Consider the following 17,411-nt stretch of genomic DNA (forward strand, 5'->3'; position numbering starts at 1 on the left):
TAATTTTTATAAATCCTTATTAAACTAACAAAATATCCATCATTCTCTTTTAATTAAACAAATTTTATTTATTTAAACAACAAATTAGTCTATAAATATACTACTTTTTACCAAAGTTTTAATTTTAATTTTTGAACTGAAATAAATATTTATATAAAGATTTTAATAAACGAAATGTTAGATCCCTTTTTCTTTAATTTAAATAAGTACATGCATATTATATTTAAATACTAACAAATAGTTTTTAAAGGACATTTAATACTAAAAAGAAAATAACAAAATTACTTGAAAAACTTTTTGCCGGCAAAAAGTAAAACAAGATTTTTAAAGAAATTTTGACGAATGTTAAAGAAATTTTATAAATTTTCAAATGAATATGTAGGAAATTACTAAAATAAAAGTGGCAAAACAAAAATATTTAATGAAAAATTAAGACTTTCTAATGACCAGCATATAATTATAATAATTTTACGATTTTCAAATTATAAATTTGGAAAAAGTTGGTGTTTACACTAGAATTTAAGAATTCCATTTGAAAATTAAGAAAAAAAAAGTACACACATACTACATATAAAGTAACATTTAGACCTGGATAAACCTCAACGCACATTACGGCAATAATTCTGTGTACTTTTTTCCAAAAGTGGAATCTGCGAGTGTTGAAGTTTATCGACGGATTCTAAAGACATATTGGGATCTTCACATTTCGTACAGGCGCCAAAAAAACGCATCATGCGTGAACGTAAATTATGGCGTTTGTGTAAATTTCTACGCGTATTACTACTCGAACCCATGCCGCCGTCCTCAATGGTAATACTATTTCTAGGGGTTGAATTAGCCTGGCTATCCGTGTAGCTTCTACCAGCATTACGAGTCTCTAGAACAGAATAGCGTTGAGAACGTTGTTCATAATATATAAATTCTTCACGACGACTTTGTCTTTGATTTTTAGGTGATAACTCGGCAACTTCTATGTCTATGGCTGAGTCACTGCTACTAGGCGCCCCACCGCTGCCAACTGAACTGACTTTTGAAATGTTTGCGGGTAAAGGAGTGGATTTTTTACGTGCTGTCATAGAATTGGAACGATGACGTAGGAATCCTAGATAAAAAAGGATTTTTTTTAAGATCAATAGTTTAAACTGGAACAAACTTAGAAGTATCACTCACCCATGGTTGTATTTATATTACTGCTATTAAAATCACGGCTTTCTTGCTCCAATAGATTACTGAAATTCAATGAAAGTGGTTGTATAGTGGCCACAGTTTTTGAGACTTTATGGGCGGCTGGTGCTAACATACCCACGGCAGCATGATTAAATGAATTGTTATTGGAATCTGGTGTTAAAGGTGTGGCAAATATATCATTGCCTTGTTTTGCAAGCGGAGGCACGGGTGAAGGCGTTAACATTCTATCTGTTTGTGTAGACTTGTCTCTACTCTCTGGGGGATATAGCAAACATTGTAGAGAGGTACGACCCAGAGAAGCGGCAGCATTTATACTACCAAATGAACCAGAAAATCGTTGTGCTTGAGTCTGCTGTTTCAGTTTATCTTTACACATAGAATATTCAATACGCATTGTGTCCAAATTCTGTTTCAAGCGACAATTTTCAGCATTTTTCTCCTCCAACTTTGTTTGCAAATAATCTTTGCGCTCCTTGTCACTCAGCAATTGTTCATAGGTTTGCTTGTCCAATAAGATGCCAGCATCGGAACCCAAATCACGATTGGATAGTGATGATGTTGTAGCCGTAAGATTATCATAGATTTCAGTATCACTCTGATCACATATACGATCTAAATCGTTAGTACTGCGACGCAGCTCATTATGTATTTTAGAGTCATTGTTAAGGTCGGTTCTTGCTTTTTCAGTTCCATGCAGTGTGTCGGGCATAGAACGATGTCTTTGAAATTTACCAGAATTTCGACGTTTCTCATCTTGGGCCTTTATATTGGCAATGTATTGACCAACTTTACTTTCGACATGTTTGAAACGTTTCTTGGTGTATTCAGAGTGTATGTCCTGATAGGAAATTGATTTGTTGGGATTGTGGCGTATGAATTCAGATTTTTTATTTTGAGATTCTGGGAGTAAAAAGAAGATAGTAGAGTAATAAAATAAATTGATAACTTTCTATAGAAGTACTATAATTTGAATTATTCTACTGTTATTGAAATGTATACCTTGCAAATCATTTGGTTCACTGGCATTTGTTTTGCCACTAGTCTCGGATGGTGGACAAAAATCATTAGATGACTGTGTCGATTCATCTTGCTGGTGTATGGAGGAAGATGTTGAAATATTCGTGTTGTTTGAAATATGCTGATCAACATGGTCATGTTCTTCTTCTGGTTCCTTATTTGCCAAACCGCTGGGACGTCGTGGTTTATGGTGAGGAAATACAAAATTTTTACCTGAATTACGTGAAAATTCTAAATCATCATCATAGGGAAAACTTTCGTCTTGTAAGCTCATTATATATGTATTTTTTAGATTTAAGTGAAATCGATTTTTTCTTTCTTCACAAAGACCGAAATTTACATATTTTTGCACATTTACTGAATAATGATATATAAATCAAAGTTTAAAGAAGAAATATCGATTACCGTTAGAATTCGAATACTTTAAAATTGTTTTTGTATATTTATTCAGCAACTGTTTAAGTGATTTATCAAGAAAATTGCCATACTTTTTATAGTTTAAATTAAAAATGTATAGGTAATAATTATGAGTTAGTATAATCAATGACTATGGATATATCCATAGTCTTTTGGTAATATATACGAAGATATTTATTTGAAAAGAAATTTTAAATTTAATATAATTCGCACTTCCTGATTATTTATTGATCCTACTAATGTTAAAATGTGACTTTTACAATTTTATGTATCTATCTACAAACTATCTATCTATCTATCTATCTATCTATCTATCTATCTATCTATCTATCTATCTATCTATCTATCTATCTATCTATCTATCTATCTATCTATCTATCTATCTATCTATCTATCTATCTATCTATCTATCTATCTATCTATCTATCTATCTATCTATCTATCTATCTATCTATCTATCTATCTATCTATCTATCTATCTATCTATCTATCTATCTATCTATCTATCTATCTATCTATCGTTCTATCTATCTATCGTTCTATCTATCTATCTATCTATCTATCTATCTATCTATCTTTCTTTTTTTACCCTTTCTAAACAACCGTTACTTTTTACAACTGTTATTGATTTCTACACAAATTTGGCAGCACTATTTTTTAATAAAGGAAAATTACCTATTGGAATTAAACTAATAAGAATTCAAATGCGAACTTTTATCATTGAAATAAAAAGTATTAAAACTTCCAAAACCAAATATACAACAAAAAAATCGATAAAATCTTTGTGTGGTTCAATATTTATTCTTCAATATAACCTGCATTTAGTCGTCCTACTCTGATAAATATAAATAAATACACATTTGTTTATAGCGTTTGTTTATATTTTTCATAAGCATTGTTTTTATTTTTGCCAAACAGCTGTTTTATTAAACCTTCATTTTAACCTTTTTCCTTTTATCGCCAGTGCTGCCAAGTTCAATGTATGTCATTTGTGGGGTAAATAACAACAACACTAAAAACAACTGACTTTTATCAGTTTTTATGTTAATCTGACTATATTTGGCTCTTTTCTACTACTGCATTTGGCAAAGAGCAAAAGCTAACACAAAGTTTTGTTGTTTCTTCTTTACAGCAACAACAACTAGAAAAAAAATCAGATTTTTTCTCTTCTTATTTACTGTTTTCAGTTTCTTCTTCGCTTACACAAATTTTTCTTGTTAAATTTTTTGTGGTCTGATTACAAAACTTAAAATAAAATACTCTTACTGTTCAAAAAAAGGCAAAAGTTGGAAAAAATATTAAATAAAAATTCAATATTTTAAATAATTTCAATTATTTAGTGTCAGTGTTAAAATTGTGTGGAGAAGTGTACAATTAGAGAATAAAGTTTTCTACTTTACAAGATTTTCAAGCATTGGTGTAAAAAAATCAGGAATCCACCAAGAAGAAAATACTAGATTGTGTTTTAAATAAAAAAATACGCTGTAAGCAAGAAAAGTTGTTTAAATTGGAAAAAAAGAAAAAAACCAAAAAGGTGACAAGTTTTTCTTTTAAAGATTTGTGTGTTTTTTTGTGTTAAATAGCCGCCAAACTGGAGCGTATTCCGGAATATCTACGCGACACTGTCGATTGGTTAATGGGGTAAGTTGTTAATCATTTGTACCCATTTATTCTAGTTTTTTTTTCGTTGATTGCAAATTATTTTTATTTCGACGTAATTCTCCACCTCCTTTGATTTGTTTTGGGTTACTTGCCATTTTTCTACTGCTGCTGTTATTGTTGGTTTGATTGCGATGTGGGGTTTTTGTTTTTCTTTTATTTGGCTTGATGCCAATTGGCCTCGTTTTTATCACAAATTTTCATCAGCAGTGTGTGATTTTGTTGTGTTTCTCGTATTTTCACTTCTTTTGGTCACCTCTTCATGCGCTTCTTACATCGCTGTCGTTCTCGTTGTTGTCGTCGCAGTCGCCTGTCTCTATGATTGTAGCCAGCAGCATTGGCGAGAGCAGAATTACTGTTGTTTCTTTTATTTTTGCACTTTTAGCTGGTGTTGTTGTTTTTCTTGCTGATTTTTATTTTTGTTGAACAGCAACTTTTTTGTTATTGTTGTTTTTGTTTCTTCTTGTATACATTGTATTATTTTTCTGATGTCACAGGAAGGAGATGGTATGAAATTGAATGAAAATCGTATGTTGTGTACATTTGTTATGTTTGTTTTGTTGTATGTTGTATTCGATGATTTTTGTTTCTTTTCATTTTCTCATCGTCATCGTCGTGTTTTGCTGGATTGCGTTTTGGGGAAATTATTATATGTATGTAAGTATTTTTTGTTGATATTGGGGTATTTTGTTACTTTTGGTATGTTGTTGTTTTTATTTTTATACACTCTTTTTCCGTTCTATTGTTATTTTTTCATTGATTTTCACACTTCGTACTCATTCCTCCTTCCTGACGACCAAACGTTTTTATTTATAAATCCTTTCAAAAAAAGTGACGTACTATAATCAGGCCACATTTAAATAAAAATTCGTGTGTTTTTTTTATAGCTTGGTGTTAAAAAGTTTATTTTTTATTTAAGCAAAAAATGTCCCACTAAATGCGAACATTTGTAAAATACGTAGACAGTATGTAAATTACATGAAAACATTTATATAGGTATGTGTGAGTGTAATTGATTAAACCAGATGTTTGCTGGACTTTTTCACATTTCACTATATTACCTTGATAAACAATACAAAGGGACCCAAGTAAAGCTTACCCCTGGCAGTGAGCAGTTTAAACGTATAACCTGCCTTGGTAAGCAGCTTTCTCCTTGTTGTTAACATATGTCATGTACGGGGGCCGGCGTCGATATCGCTGATATCAATATAAAACCGTCCTTAAAACTTTCTAACAAATGTTGTGTCTTTAAAGCAGAGATCCTAGCAATCTGGAAAGCAGTGAAACTGATAAGGTATCATATAAATACGAGGTCAGTTATGACAATTTATGTTTATTGTCAAAGTTCTGTCACACGGTAAATTCGCGCCTATTTATAGATTATAGAAATGCTCTAAGGCACATTATGAGCCTGTTTGTCATTAGAATGTGTTGGGTGTCGGGGCACTGTAATGTGCATGGTAATGAGGTTACGGATGAACTGGCTAGATTAGATTCAAATCTTAATTTAGTTGACAGAGAAAGTATGGCCAAACCAACCATTTACCACTATAAACGAGTTCTGGAATAGTATATTGCATTGTAGGGTATGAAATACCCTAAGGCCAAAACTTTATATTGGGTTTACAAAAATACTTATAGGACTGGATAGACGCAGTCTAAGAATTTTGAGAGGTATGCTCACGGGACATTGCTCAATTAGGATATACCGAACTACTGTAGGTTACTGCTGGTTTGATCCTCGCTGATTACTAGATGTGGTCAAGGGTGTTAGTAACATATTTGACTGGGCTTTATAGAGCGACAAAGATTTTCTATGAACCTTATAGTCTGCGAGTGGATATGCACCGTTTTTATGCTGTATAACCCTTCTGAACCTAAACCTAACTCTTTTGTTGAGGAATTTTCTAATAAAATCATGTAAACAATGAACAGCTGTTGCACACTTAATCAACTATTGTGAATGAATTTTCTCTTCGGGGGGAATGAAAATTTCAATTTTATTGGTTACATACGCACATAGGACCCAAGTGTGCGTCTTTGTAGCCTGAAGCACCTAATCATCACCTAACCTAGTTGCACATTGTGATTGAATCCTAAATTATGGTAATAGAATATTAGTTTAAAGGCTAATGAGCAATGAAATTAAGTTTCCTTTGCTGCTAATAACTCAACTGGACTTAAAAAATAAGTGAATATAAGGTCTCTATGTTAGTTATGTGTTGATAATGTTTCGGATGAAAGTGTCAAATAAAAAGTTCGAGTTTTTATGGTATGAATATAGATAGAGTATTGGAGCGGCGATGAGTCTCCTTTAATTCTACTTAAGCACATCAAAAGATGTAAAATAAATGACAAAATTTATGTAGGAATTCTATCTGACGGCAAAACTCTTTAATATATTTTGTTTGGATGCAAAAATTCATCAGTAAATTTTTGTCTGGAGACAAATTTGTTTAGTAAATGTTGTCTGGAGACAAAATTCTTTAGCAATCTTTGTCAAGAAATAAATTTCTTTCGTAAACTTGGTCTGGAGTCAAATTTCTTCAGAAAATTATGTCTGGAGATAAAATTATTTGGAAAAAATCAAAATTCTTTAGAAAATATTGTTTGGAGGAGGAATCCTTAGCTATAGACAAAATTTTTTAGTAAAATTCTTTAGAAAATTTGTCTAGATCTATAGATAATTAGATCTAAAGACAAAATCTTACAAAAGAAAATTGTTTTTAGACAAACAAATCGTTAGAAAATAGTGTTTTGATAAAATTCCATGAAACATTTTGTTTCAAGATTAAGAACATATTGTTCAAGGACAATTTTGTCGTGGAACATATTTCTTACAAGAATTTTATGAATATCTAGTGAGCATAACATATCTTTTAAGTTTTAAAGAGAAGATCTCATATATGTAATGAATTTTTGTAATAAATAGTATGAATAGAGCATAGAGACCACAAATTTTATATCTAAAAACAATTAAAACTTTACTATTTTATATGTTTTATTACATTTTTCCAACATAAATTACATTTTTTTTAAACATTGAAATACCACGCCTATTGCTTTTACTTTGTTAAATGCTAGAAACGACTACATACTCTATACTGCCATGATTTTCTTTTATTTTGCAGTTAGAATTAATTGAAAATCAAACAAACTTTCCTATGGTTGAATCATAACTTAAAATCATCAAAGCGTAAAGTAATTTTTGAATTATTTATCTATGAAAGTATAGAAACACTAACGTCAAGATACTCATTCACTTATTCTAGTTAATATAGAAAAATATTTTGTGTTTATATTGCATTAATATTTAATTAAAATTCTGGTTAAACTAAAAGAATATGAATTTAAAATTAATTTAACTAATTAACAATAGAAGGCATTTTTTCAATTAAAACAATGTTATTGAATTGCTATGGAAAATTGGAAAAAAATATTATGGAAAAACAAAGTTTATTTCATGGTTTTTAAGAAAATTTGTTGTTTGAATATGAAAAGCTATATTTTGGATTTTCCTTCATGAAATTTAAGTCTAATTTCATGTCTCCTCTTACAATCAAATCTTAACTTTTTAATCTTGTCCCAATACTTTTAAACAAACGATTCAATTATCATCAAGTTTAATTTATTTATAATTTTATATTGTGTATTTCCATTAATAAACTTGAAGTGTGATTATTAAATTGTTCATTTTGGTATTGTGTTGGTCAACGAACTTTATATTTAATTATAAAATTGCATTTTTTTAACGTTGATTTTGTTTTAAGTTTTAAAACAATATATTTTTTATAATTGTTAAACAATCTCAAAGAATATCAACAATACACTCATCGTACTTGACTAAAAAGTAATCGTTATTAAAAAGCTCTTAAAAATTCCTTTTCAAGTTCCCTTTTCTCTTTGCTCTTTGTTATTGCTAAGAATAATAATAATTGTTATTTAATATATAAAATTGTATATGTGGGCATTTCCACCAAAAAGTATATTTTTTGTTACATCACGTCACGCACATTAATTTAAAATATCTTAGGGTCATACCTTTGGATTGGTATCCTCTTTATCATATGCATAAAGCTATTAAAGTTTTATATAGTTAACATGTTGCGTGACATGATGTGACAAAAGTTGACTTTTCGGTGGAAATGCCCATATATATATATTTGCATAAAGAACAGTTAAAACGTTTTGTTAAGAGAAGTCAAGCAAATTATTAAAGTTTTTATAAAAAGTAATTAAGTTTTTCGCAAATTTATTTTAAAACAAGTATGAATGTATAGTCGGGCATAGCCGACCATATAATACCCTACACCAGTCAGTATGTTAAAAATGGGGATTATTTAAAAAAATAAAGCATTTTATATGTTTTTTTAACTTTATTCCGGAATATTTTTAATTTGTTTTTTTTGGCAAAAAAAAAAGAGATTTTTTACAAGAGGGCTCAAGCGGGAGAAGGGGAAAATATGGCCCTATCCATATAAATGTTGATAGAGGAAGTAAAGTCTACTTCAAAGTTATTTATGTAAAATTTAAAAGTTTTATTAATGTTTGTTGGTAAGTTTTGACCTTCAAGTCATTTTCAGAAGGGGCGTTTGTATGGGGGCTAGGGTCAAATGAAGCCCGATCATTACAAAAATCGGTAGTTACATTTAAAGTTCTATAAAATTAAGTTTTTTAGACTTTTGTTGACATAATAGAACATTTAACTTAATTATGAACCCAAAGGCCCTATATGGGGGTACGGTTGTATGGGAGCTAGTCGAAATAATGAAACGATTTTAATAATTTTATATAAGCTTCGTCTTTGGAAGCAAAAAGAAGCGTGTGTGCCAAATTTCATCCAATTATCTTGAAAATTGCGGTCTGTATATTGCGCACAAGGTTTAAATGGACAGCCAGACGGACGGGCGGAAGGACGGACATAGCTCAGAAAATGATTCTAAGCCGATTGGTTTTACTTTAAGGTGGGTATAGAACGAATATTTTTGTATGTTACAAACATCAGCACAAACCCAATATATATGTTTGTATGAAGATAAATTTTTAGAAAAAAATTTGTCTGAAGAAAGATTTTTATGGAAAAAAATTTTGTCTGAAGATAAATATTTTAAAATAGAACCTTTTGTCTGAATATAAATATTAAAAAAATAGTCTAACTTTAAATTATTAAAAAAATGTTTGTCTGAAGATAAATTAAAAAAAATTGTCTGAAGAAAGATTTTTGTGAAAAAATTTTGTCTGAAGATAAATATTTTTAAAAAAAATTTCTAAAGTAAAAATTTTATAGAAAGTTTTGTCTGAAGTTAAAATATTATAGAAAATTTTGTCTGAAGATAAATTTTTATAAAAATTTTCAAAAAAAATTTGGTCTAAAACAATTTTTTATAAAACGTTTGTAAACAATTTCTTTTGGTTAAATTTAATTTCAAAATATTGTCTGAAGCCAAATTTTGAATAAAAATTTGTCTGAAATTATCTTCTTTTTGTAAAAAAAATTGTCGGAAGATATATATTTTTTTAAAATTATTTGAAAATTTTATTTGAAAATTTAAAAAAATTTGTTTGAAAATAATTTTTGTAAAAAAAATTTGTCTGAATATAAATTTTTTCAAGCGTTTTTGTCCTAAAATAATTTTTTTAAATATGATCTGAAGGCAACATTTCTACAACGTGTTTTGTGTGAGAATAATTTTGTAACGAAATTTTGGTTGTTTGAAAATAAAATTTTAAAAGAAAATTTTGTCTGAAGATAAAATTTGAATAGAAAATTTTGTCTGAAGACAAATTTTTTATACAAAAATTTTACTCAAAATATTTTGTCGGGCAACAAATTTTGTCTGAAGATGAATTTTTTAAGAAAATAATGTAAAATAGCAAATTGTTATAGAAAGTTTTGTCTGAACTGATCATTTTTTAAAAAGGTTTATTGTCTGAAGCCAATTTACTATAAAAAAATTTGTCTGAAGAAAACTTTTTCTTAAAATTTTGTCTGGAGACACATTTTTATTTAAAAAATTTACTCGAAATATTTTGTCGGATAACAAATTTTGTCTGAAAATCATTTTTTAAAGAAAATAATGTAAAATAGACAATTTTATCACAAGAGAAAGAAATATCCTGCATTTTTACAAAATTTCTATACAGCCTTCATGCGTCCAACAATATAACCATTTAATATCTTCCCACTTCCCGCATTTCAAACCAAAATAACAATTAAACTTTTATTACTGTGTAACAAAATGAAATTGAGTTCTTAAGGCTATAAATATCACAACAAATTCAACTTCTCCTCCAATCTTACTTACTGCCAACCTTCTGTACATGAAAACCAACCTTCTATTACAAGTATTTCCTCACTGCCTCCTTCTGGGCTATAAAAATGTCTGTTAGACTTTTTCTTTTGTCGTTGGCATACATAAGAAAGTGTAGTGAAAAAAACACACACAAATGAAAAATAAATAAAAGAGAAAAATAAATGAAAAAAAGGAATAAATGAAATATAGAATAAAAAAGAAAAAATGTAGAAAAACTAATAATTACCAACTAAGTGCGAAATGTGTCACATGTCAGAGTTGCATCTCATCAACGTCAAACAAACATGAACTAAGCTTATGTTGTCTAACTAACACCTTCTCATCATGTTCAGCTTCGTCTTTATCGTCGGCGTCAGCATCATCATCATTATCATTCTTGAACGGCTCTGGCACAGCTTCTAGCTATAAATGTACGACTAAAAGGAAAACCCGTATTTGGCTAAAACACTACTTTCGTTTACAAGTGTATTTCTGTTTGCCTGTTTTATTTCATCATTTGGTAGCCAATAGTTTGCTTAAGTTTGGATGAGGAAAGAAAGCATTTATTATCTATGTAGGTAAATGTATGATGATTGTGTGTGCGTGTTTTTTAATCTAATCTGCTTTTAAAGGGAGGACATCAGTAAGGGAGGGGGGTTGAGTAAATAAGCATATATATGTGTGCTAGGTGGTAAGAAGATTCTTTTTTTTCTTGTTGCCACAATTGTAAATTATTGATTTTCAACTTGCTACATAATATAGTTAAATTTATCTTATACAATAAACATTTTACACTTGCGAAACAAAGTCCAAAACGAAGACTAAACATGCCAACCTTCTAAGTTTATTCTTTCCGTTTTCATCTTCCATATTAAATATTTCATATTCTATTCCGTAGTTCCGTTGGTATTATACGTTGTCATATTGTATCATATTAAAAATTCATGACTACCGTACAATATTTATTCAATTTTGTTCTTTTTGTTTTACATAACAAATATAGTGAGGACGAAAAGTGTTCCATCAGCGGAAGGAACACCAACATTCTACAAAATTACTTATTTTTACTTTGGCAACGGAGCTATCTAACTTTCTGTTCGCTCATTTAAGGACTCTAAAGCCCAAACAATTAAAAAAATTCTTGATATCAGTATTGAAGTTTCTAGAGATAGTTATAGTCATCTCATGCTCCAAGAGTTTCAAATATTAATGATAGCTTGTTTAAGAGAAATTATAGGCAATATGGGAGCCGCATTTGCTAAGAATCGAGGCAATAAAAGGGCAAGGTAGAATGTAGGGATTCTGCTTAAAATTTGAAAGGATTTATACTTAAAGATCTCTCCCGGGATATATTATCTTCGTAAGCCGCCCTCGTCTTGCTGTCATTGCAATACCCGGAGGGTAGGGCTGTTAGCAGTACCTGTAGTCTGCCGGTATTATAAACTGAAGAAGTTATTTGACTAATCTATCTAGTTACACGTAAGTCAGCCTCCTGTACGACATTGTCTTGGATATTAAAACAATGTTTACAAAGTTGCCATAATATTGGTGTTGCCCATAAGATTTCCTTAGAAATGTGGCAACTTTGTTAGTTAAATTACAGGGATTTTGCTTTAAAGAAATTTTAACAGCGAATTGGTACTTTTGTACATTAAGATCTTTCCCAAGACATGTTATCTTCGTGAAGCATGTTACCTTGGTGTTATTGCAATGCCCTGAGAGGTCGAGCTGCTTTTACTAGAGAAGTCACTCGATTCGTGGCCTGTCCGGAGAAACTATCCTATCTATTATCGCGGAAACCAGTTGCCCGCACGACGCCCACCCTTATAACACAGTGGAGTCTCCCTAAACAAAAGTTGCCTTTAACAAATCTCCTAGGGACTCAGATTAAACATACTCTACATAGGTCTACAAAATATATTCGTATGTATTAGATGATGAATCCATTATAAATACCTCTTATCGGTTCTATTGCCGAATAGATTTTCTTTTAAAATGTAGGTGGAAAAACCCTATATAGAGATCTATGAATAAAGTTGGTGAACAACCCCGAGTGATATGTTATCCATATGATGCAAGGCGAAAAAATGTTATAATTTAGCCATTCTTTTTCCAAAGAGTTTTGCATTCGTACGGTTAAATTACTAACTCCACTGAACTTTAAATCCACTGAACTTGATCTTATAGCCGATTATTCCCGGCTTATATATTATCCATACAATGCATTTTTTACCACTAAACGAGTCTTCATTTATATGTCTTATACAATCTATTTTCCACCCGGGGTCTAATTCAAAAATGAATTTCGTTTTCGCAAATAACCCATTGATTAATATGTTGAAGTATGTGGCGTGTCATAATGTCCAAATGAATTTCCTTTTCGCATGGACGAACGTCCTTTGTCCATGGACGTTCCATATCAGTGTTATTATTAAGTGGCTAAAAAAGCAAGGCTATCAAACATTTCGACGTTCGTTGGCAATCTGTTATGGGCAGTCCTGTAGGTTTAGGTTAAGAAGGACTATGAATCATAAAAATGCACACTTCCACTCACTTAGAATAGCTCTATTGTGATTTCCATCGAAGAATAAAGAAGGGCAAAGAAAACAAGAAAGAATGAAGAAAAATGCTTGAGATAAAATGGAACGTTTCTTAAGGAATTTTAATCCCAAAGAAAGAAAGAAATGAGAAAAAAATAAATGTACCTCTTTAAAACTCAATGGAAGAATCTAGAAGACTACGAAGGATAAATTCTGCGAATCGTTATGGAACATATTCTCTAGACATTTCAGATGTTGTGGCAAATTATATGCTCGATCATATATAATTCCTCTTCGTCCTCATATAAACCTGCAACTGTTTGGTTTCATAAGTATTTTGGTAGACTCCATATCAAGTCATGGATATAAGGTATTTGATATTTTCAATATATTTTACCAGTTCGGAATATAAAAAGGCCATAACTGAACAATGACCTGTTAGAATAACTAACAGTATCCTTAGACTGCGTAGTTTGGTTACCCATATATCAAGTGTTGAACATAAGGCCTCTGTAATCTACTATTCCAAAACAGTAGTTCTGGATAGTTGCTGAATATGGGGTTTACAGGACACCCACTAGAGTATTATCGCTTTTCGAGTGTCCCAACAACAACCAGACCAGTTATACTTTCTAATGTTGCGCCATCTTGTTAAGAGAAATACGACATTCTCGAACCAATCTAGAGGTCATGCAATCCTGGTGGTGCTAGTAGTACCTGCAGTCTGCCGAGACTATAAATTGGTAATGTCAAAAGTATCTTCGGCTTCGCCTTGGAATGATTTTCGCTTGGGGTCTAACCAGATCACCCTATAATCTGGTACTACGGATGGCCAGTTGCACGCAGGACTTATACTGGCTGGTCAGTTGGTGAGGTTCTCTCGGGATCCACGTAGTGGCTGTGGTTTAATATCAAAATCGCGGGGAGAGAATGTTGTTTTAAAGACAGACATATCCTATACCTAATGGGTTGAATAATTCTCTCTTCGAACACTGATCTGTATTTCTAAAAGTTCGTATAGTGAGACGCCTGTATACGCTGGGGAATTATCAGATTAACGTTTAATGATTGCCTCTTATCCCGTAGAGTGTTCTTTATGATCATTGGAATGAAATATCGGGAAGCCTCTTCGAACAATGATCTGGAATTCTAAACTTTCATGTAGTGGGATGCCGGTATATGCTGGGGAATTGTCAGGATAACGTTCCATGGTTGCCTCCTATCCCGTAGAGTGTTCTTTATGATCATGAGAATAGAAATGATGCGAAAATTGGTGAAAGATAGGAAAAGTCTCCATATATTTGAGATTAGTACTGATTTAGTATGCCTTTTAACGCTTTGGGGAAGTTCTTCGGTAATGTTGCCATCTTTCATGGCAATACCTTCCGGTATATCCGGAAGATTGACTTTACCTGATGTTGGGGTTTGTTTCCCTTTCTATTGACTTTAGACCAGTAATTATTTTTTCTTTGTCCTTTATTGTACAACAAATTCATCCTTTATAGGAAGTGATCCATTCGTAGTCTTTACTGTGAGAAATTTTTATCAGGAAGGAGGGATGGGAAGCAGTAATCAACTAAATTACGTTGACTTCATTTTTTAATATAGTCGCATGTCACATAAGCCTCTTCGAATCACTTTTTTATCAAAAAGAAAGGTTGCTCGATAACTTACTGTAGGTTTCTTATACGTCTAAATGCTACACTTTTCACTTGACCCAAAGTTGGAGTAGTCGTATTCGTTGAGCGTTTCTCTCTTCATTGTTAAATGATGATCTTACAACATTCGTAAGACTTCATTGAGGTAGATGCCACATGAATTTTAAAACTATGGGCGAATACTGCAGATATTTTTAAACCCAAGCCATTCTTTTAAGACCTCGACTAGGATCATAGAAAGCTCTAAAGCAGAGTAAGCTGATATGTCGTAAAGTGCACCATTTGAACTAAAATCTAATTTTAAGAGTTGATGCCATTTTTGCTCCAAACTGTATTTTATATAAATATTGAATCTACTGTCAGTATTCTAAAGAGTAGACTTAAGGACAGACATTTAGCAGCAGTATTCATGTAAAAAATACACATATTTTTATATTTTTAACGCGTTATTATATTTCGTTTTCAATAGTGAAAGAAGAAAAAAAAAAACACAAGACACATTGATTGCTACTTCCATATCCACTCGCTGACTGACTGTCTCTCACTCTGTCTAAACGAATGAATGAAATGGAAATCATAAACTAAACGACAGCAACGATATAAAGCTACAGACTTAAAGATGAAGAACCTTGAAAATTTATATATTTAATGTTATTACTATTATATTACAAAGTTTAATTATGGTTGTTGTTGTTGTTGATGTTGTTGCTGCAAGTTTTGAATAGGGAGAGTGAAATAAGTCTAAGGATAAAACACTGATTAATGTTCAATAAGTATTTGTTTGTTGCTGTATAACGTACTTGAAATTGTTTTATTTTTTCTTTTTAAATCTTATTTTTTCGCAATTTATAAAATGAGCTGATATGTATAGATTGAAAGGAAAACAATGGAATTATAAAGAAAATACTAAATAAAAAAAGAAAACGAAAGGAAACAAAAAGAAATACTTGAATATTAAAGAAAACTTATATATTTTTGTTGATATGGAAAGTTTTTTGTTCTTAAATTGTTTAATCTACCATAGAAATTGTTTTTTTAAGGGATTTTATTTATTCGTTTATATAGTAAGTCAGCATTTAATAATGCCTGAACTTTGGTGGGGTGATGTTGGGGTCAAGGAGATTTAAAATAAACGTTGAAGAATTTTCTTTAGAATAAGGTTTCTTTCTTTTAAGTTTATTATGTTGTAAGTGTAAAACTTATAATTGCTTTTATTAGTGAAAAAAAATCAAAATTATTATCATTTAAAACACAATACTTCTTCGTGGCCTTTGTTTAAGTTCTCTTTTGTAAGGATTTCTCAATAGAAGCGGGTTGAAAGTGTAGGCAATCGTTTAAAACTTTTCGAGGGAAATCTTGTATCCAAAACATTCAAATTCTACTAAAAGGTGTAGTCTTGTTTGACATTTCAAACTAATTTTCCTTCTCATTCAAATTCTTTGTCTACAAAATTAGCCTAAACTGTAGACGATTACTTTGTTTTAGACCGTATTTGATCACATCTTGAAAAGGACGAAGTAGTCTAAGATAAACTGAAGCAATTTGGGCCAGAGATCTTCATATTTATATATTTTTTTCGTACGTCTTCGTTTAATCAGCCAGTTCTCATAGTATTCTGAAGTACTCCTTTGCTTGATATGTTTAAAAGACTGAGGTATTTTATAGAATTTCTTATCTCTCATCCAGTTCTTTTCTCAAAATTGCTTTTTATGAAGTTTAATAAGCATTCAGTGTTGCTCCTTCTAAATTGGAGGTTGAGAGAGTATGAGTACACTTCCGCCATTGTGGTTCTATTGAAACAATCAATGATACTGAAAGTCATAATCACAGTCATCATCACTACAAACTAACTTGCAAGTACTACATCTTCTCCTTTAGTTTATTATGGTCTAATGACAAGCTGGTTAATGGCTTTAATCGCTCTATCACTTAATACTAGATCGGATCTGAATTTGCATCAGATCGTATTTGATCACACATTGAGATAAACGAAGGATTTTGCGATATCCGAAAAAAAATATTAATCACTTGATACTAGATCGGATCTGACTTTGCTTAGGACCGTATTTGATCGTACATCGAGATAGATATTTTAAGATTTTATTGATCAAAGATCTTTAGATTTTTCTTATCTCTTGTGTGTCTTTGTTTAATATAGTTTTCTTCTCAAAGATTGAGAGAGTATTGGTAGAGCGTCTTCTTTTAATCGTTTAGTAATCTTATCGAAGTTCCCTTTTCTGAAGTTTAACAAGCGTAAGTGTTGCTTTATTCTCCTGGATTGGAAGTCGAGAGAAATGTCCAGACCTAAAAATTGAGCTTCTTCAACTGGATGCGTCCATAAATCCATTGGACAGAATGAAGTAGGTTTAGCTGAGCAGTTGAAAATGTGGTGGGTGTCATGAGGGCCCTGACCACATGCAGGACATTCGTTGGGGTCGGCACGGTCTATACGTGACCAGTAGGCATTGAGCTAATTGCTCCATCCCGGTCTTAGTTGTGCCAGAACTACTCTTGTTTGCCGCGGCAGGTTTTCTTCTGTGTCTGCTATGCCCCCCGGGGGACCTTGGAGAGACCCCCTCCTTGGTGTTATTGCAATCCCGGGGTATAAAGAGGTGGCCAATAAGTCCAGTCTGGCCGGG

The 17,411-nt window shown here is 31.4% G+C and overlaps 2 protein-coding genes across 2 annotated transcripts in view; one reads left to right on the plus strand and one right to left on the minus strand.

The window, feature by feature from the left end:
* Positions 1–423: 423 nt before the first annotated feature.
* On the minus strand, positions 424–2,571 carry LOC111677115 (protein swallow). Its single transcript, XM_023438178.2, has 3 exons — positions 2,188–2,571; positions 1,171–2,088; positions 424–1,102 (listed from the first exon to the last, which is right to left on the minus strand). Exons 1-3 carry the CDS (start codon positions 2,477–2,479, stop codon positions 600–602), a joined length of 1,713 nt encoding a protein of 570 aa, XP_023293946.2. The 5' UTR covers positions 2,480–2,571; the 3' UTR covers positions 424–599.
* A 1,286-nt stretch (positions 2,572–3,857) lies between these two features.
* Positions 3,858–17,411, plus strand: part of LOC111677100 (MOB kinase activator-like 2) — a 140,682-nt gene continuing 127,128 nt past the window's right edge. The window contains exon 1 of the mRNA XM_023438160.2: positions 3,858–4,263. Within this exon, the coding sequence (XP_023293928.1) occupies positions 4,259–4,263 (5 nt within the window). The 5' untranslated portion in view covers positions 3,858–4,258. The remainder of the gene's footprint in view (positions 4,264–17,411) is intronic.

The sequence above is a fragment of the Lucilia cuprina genome, chromosome 5 (assembly GCF_022045245.1).
Source record: "Lucilia cuprina isolate Lc7/37 chromosome 5, ASM2204524v1, whole genome shotgun sequence".
NCBI lineage: Eukaryota > Metazoa > Arthropoda > Insecta > Diptera > Calliphoridae > Lucilia > Lucilia cuprina.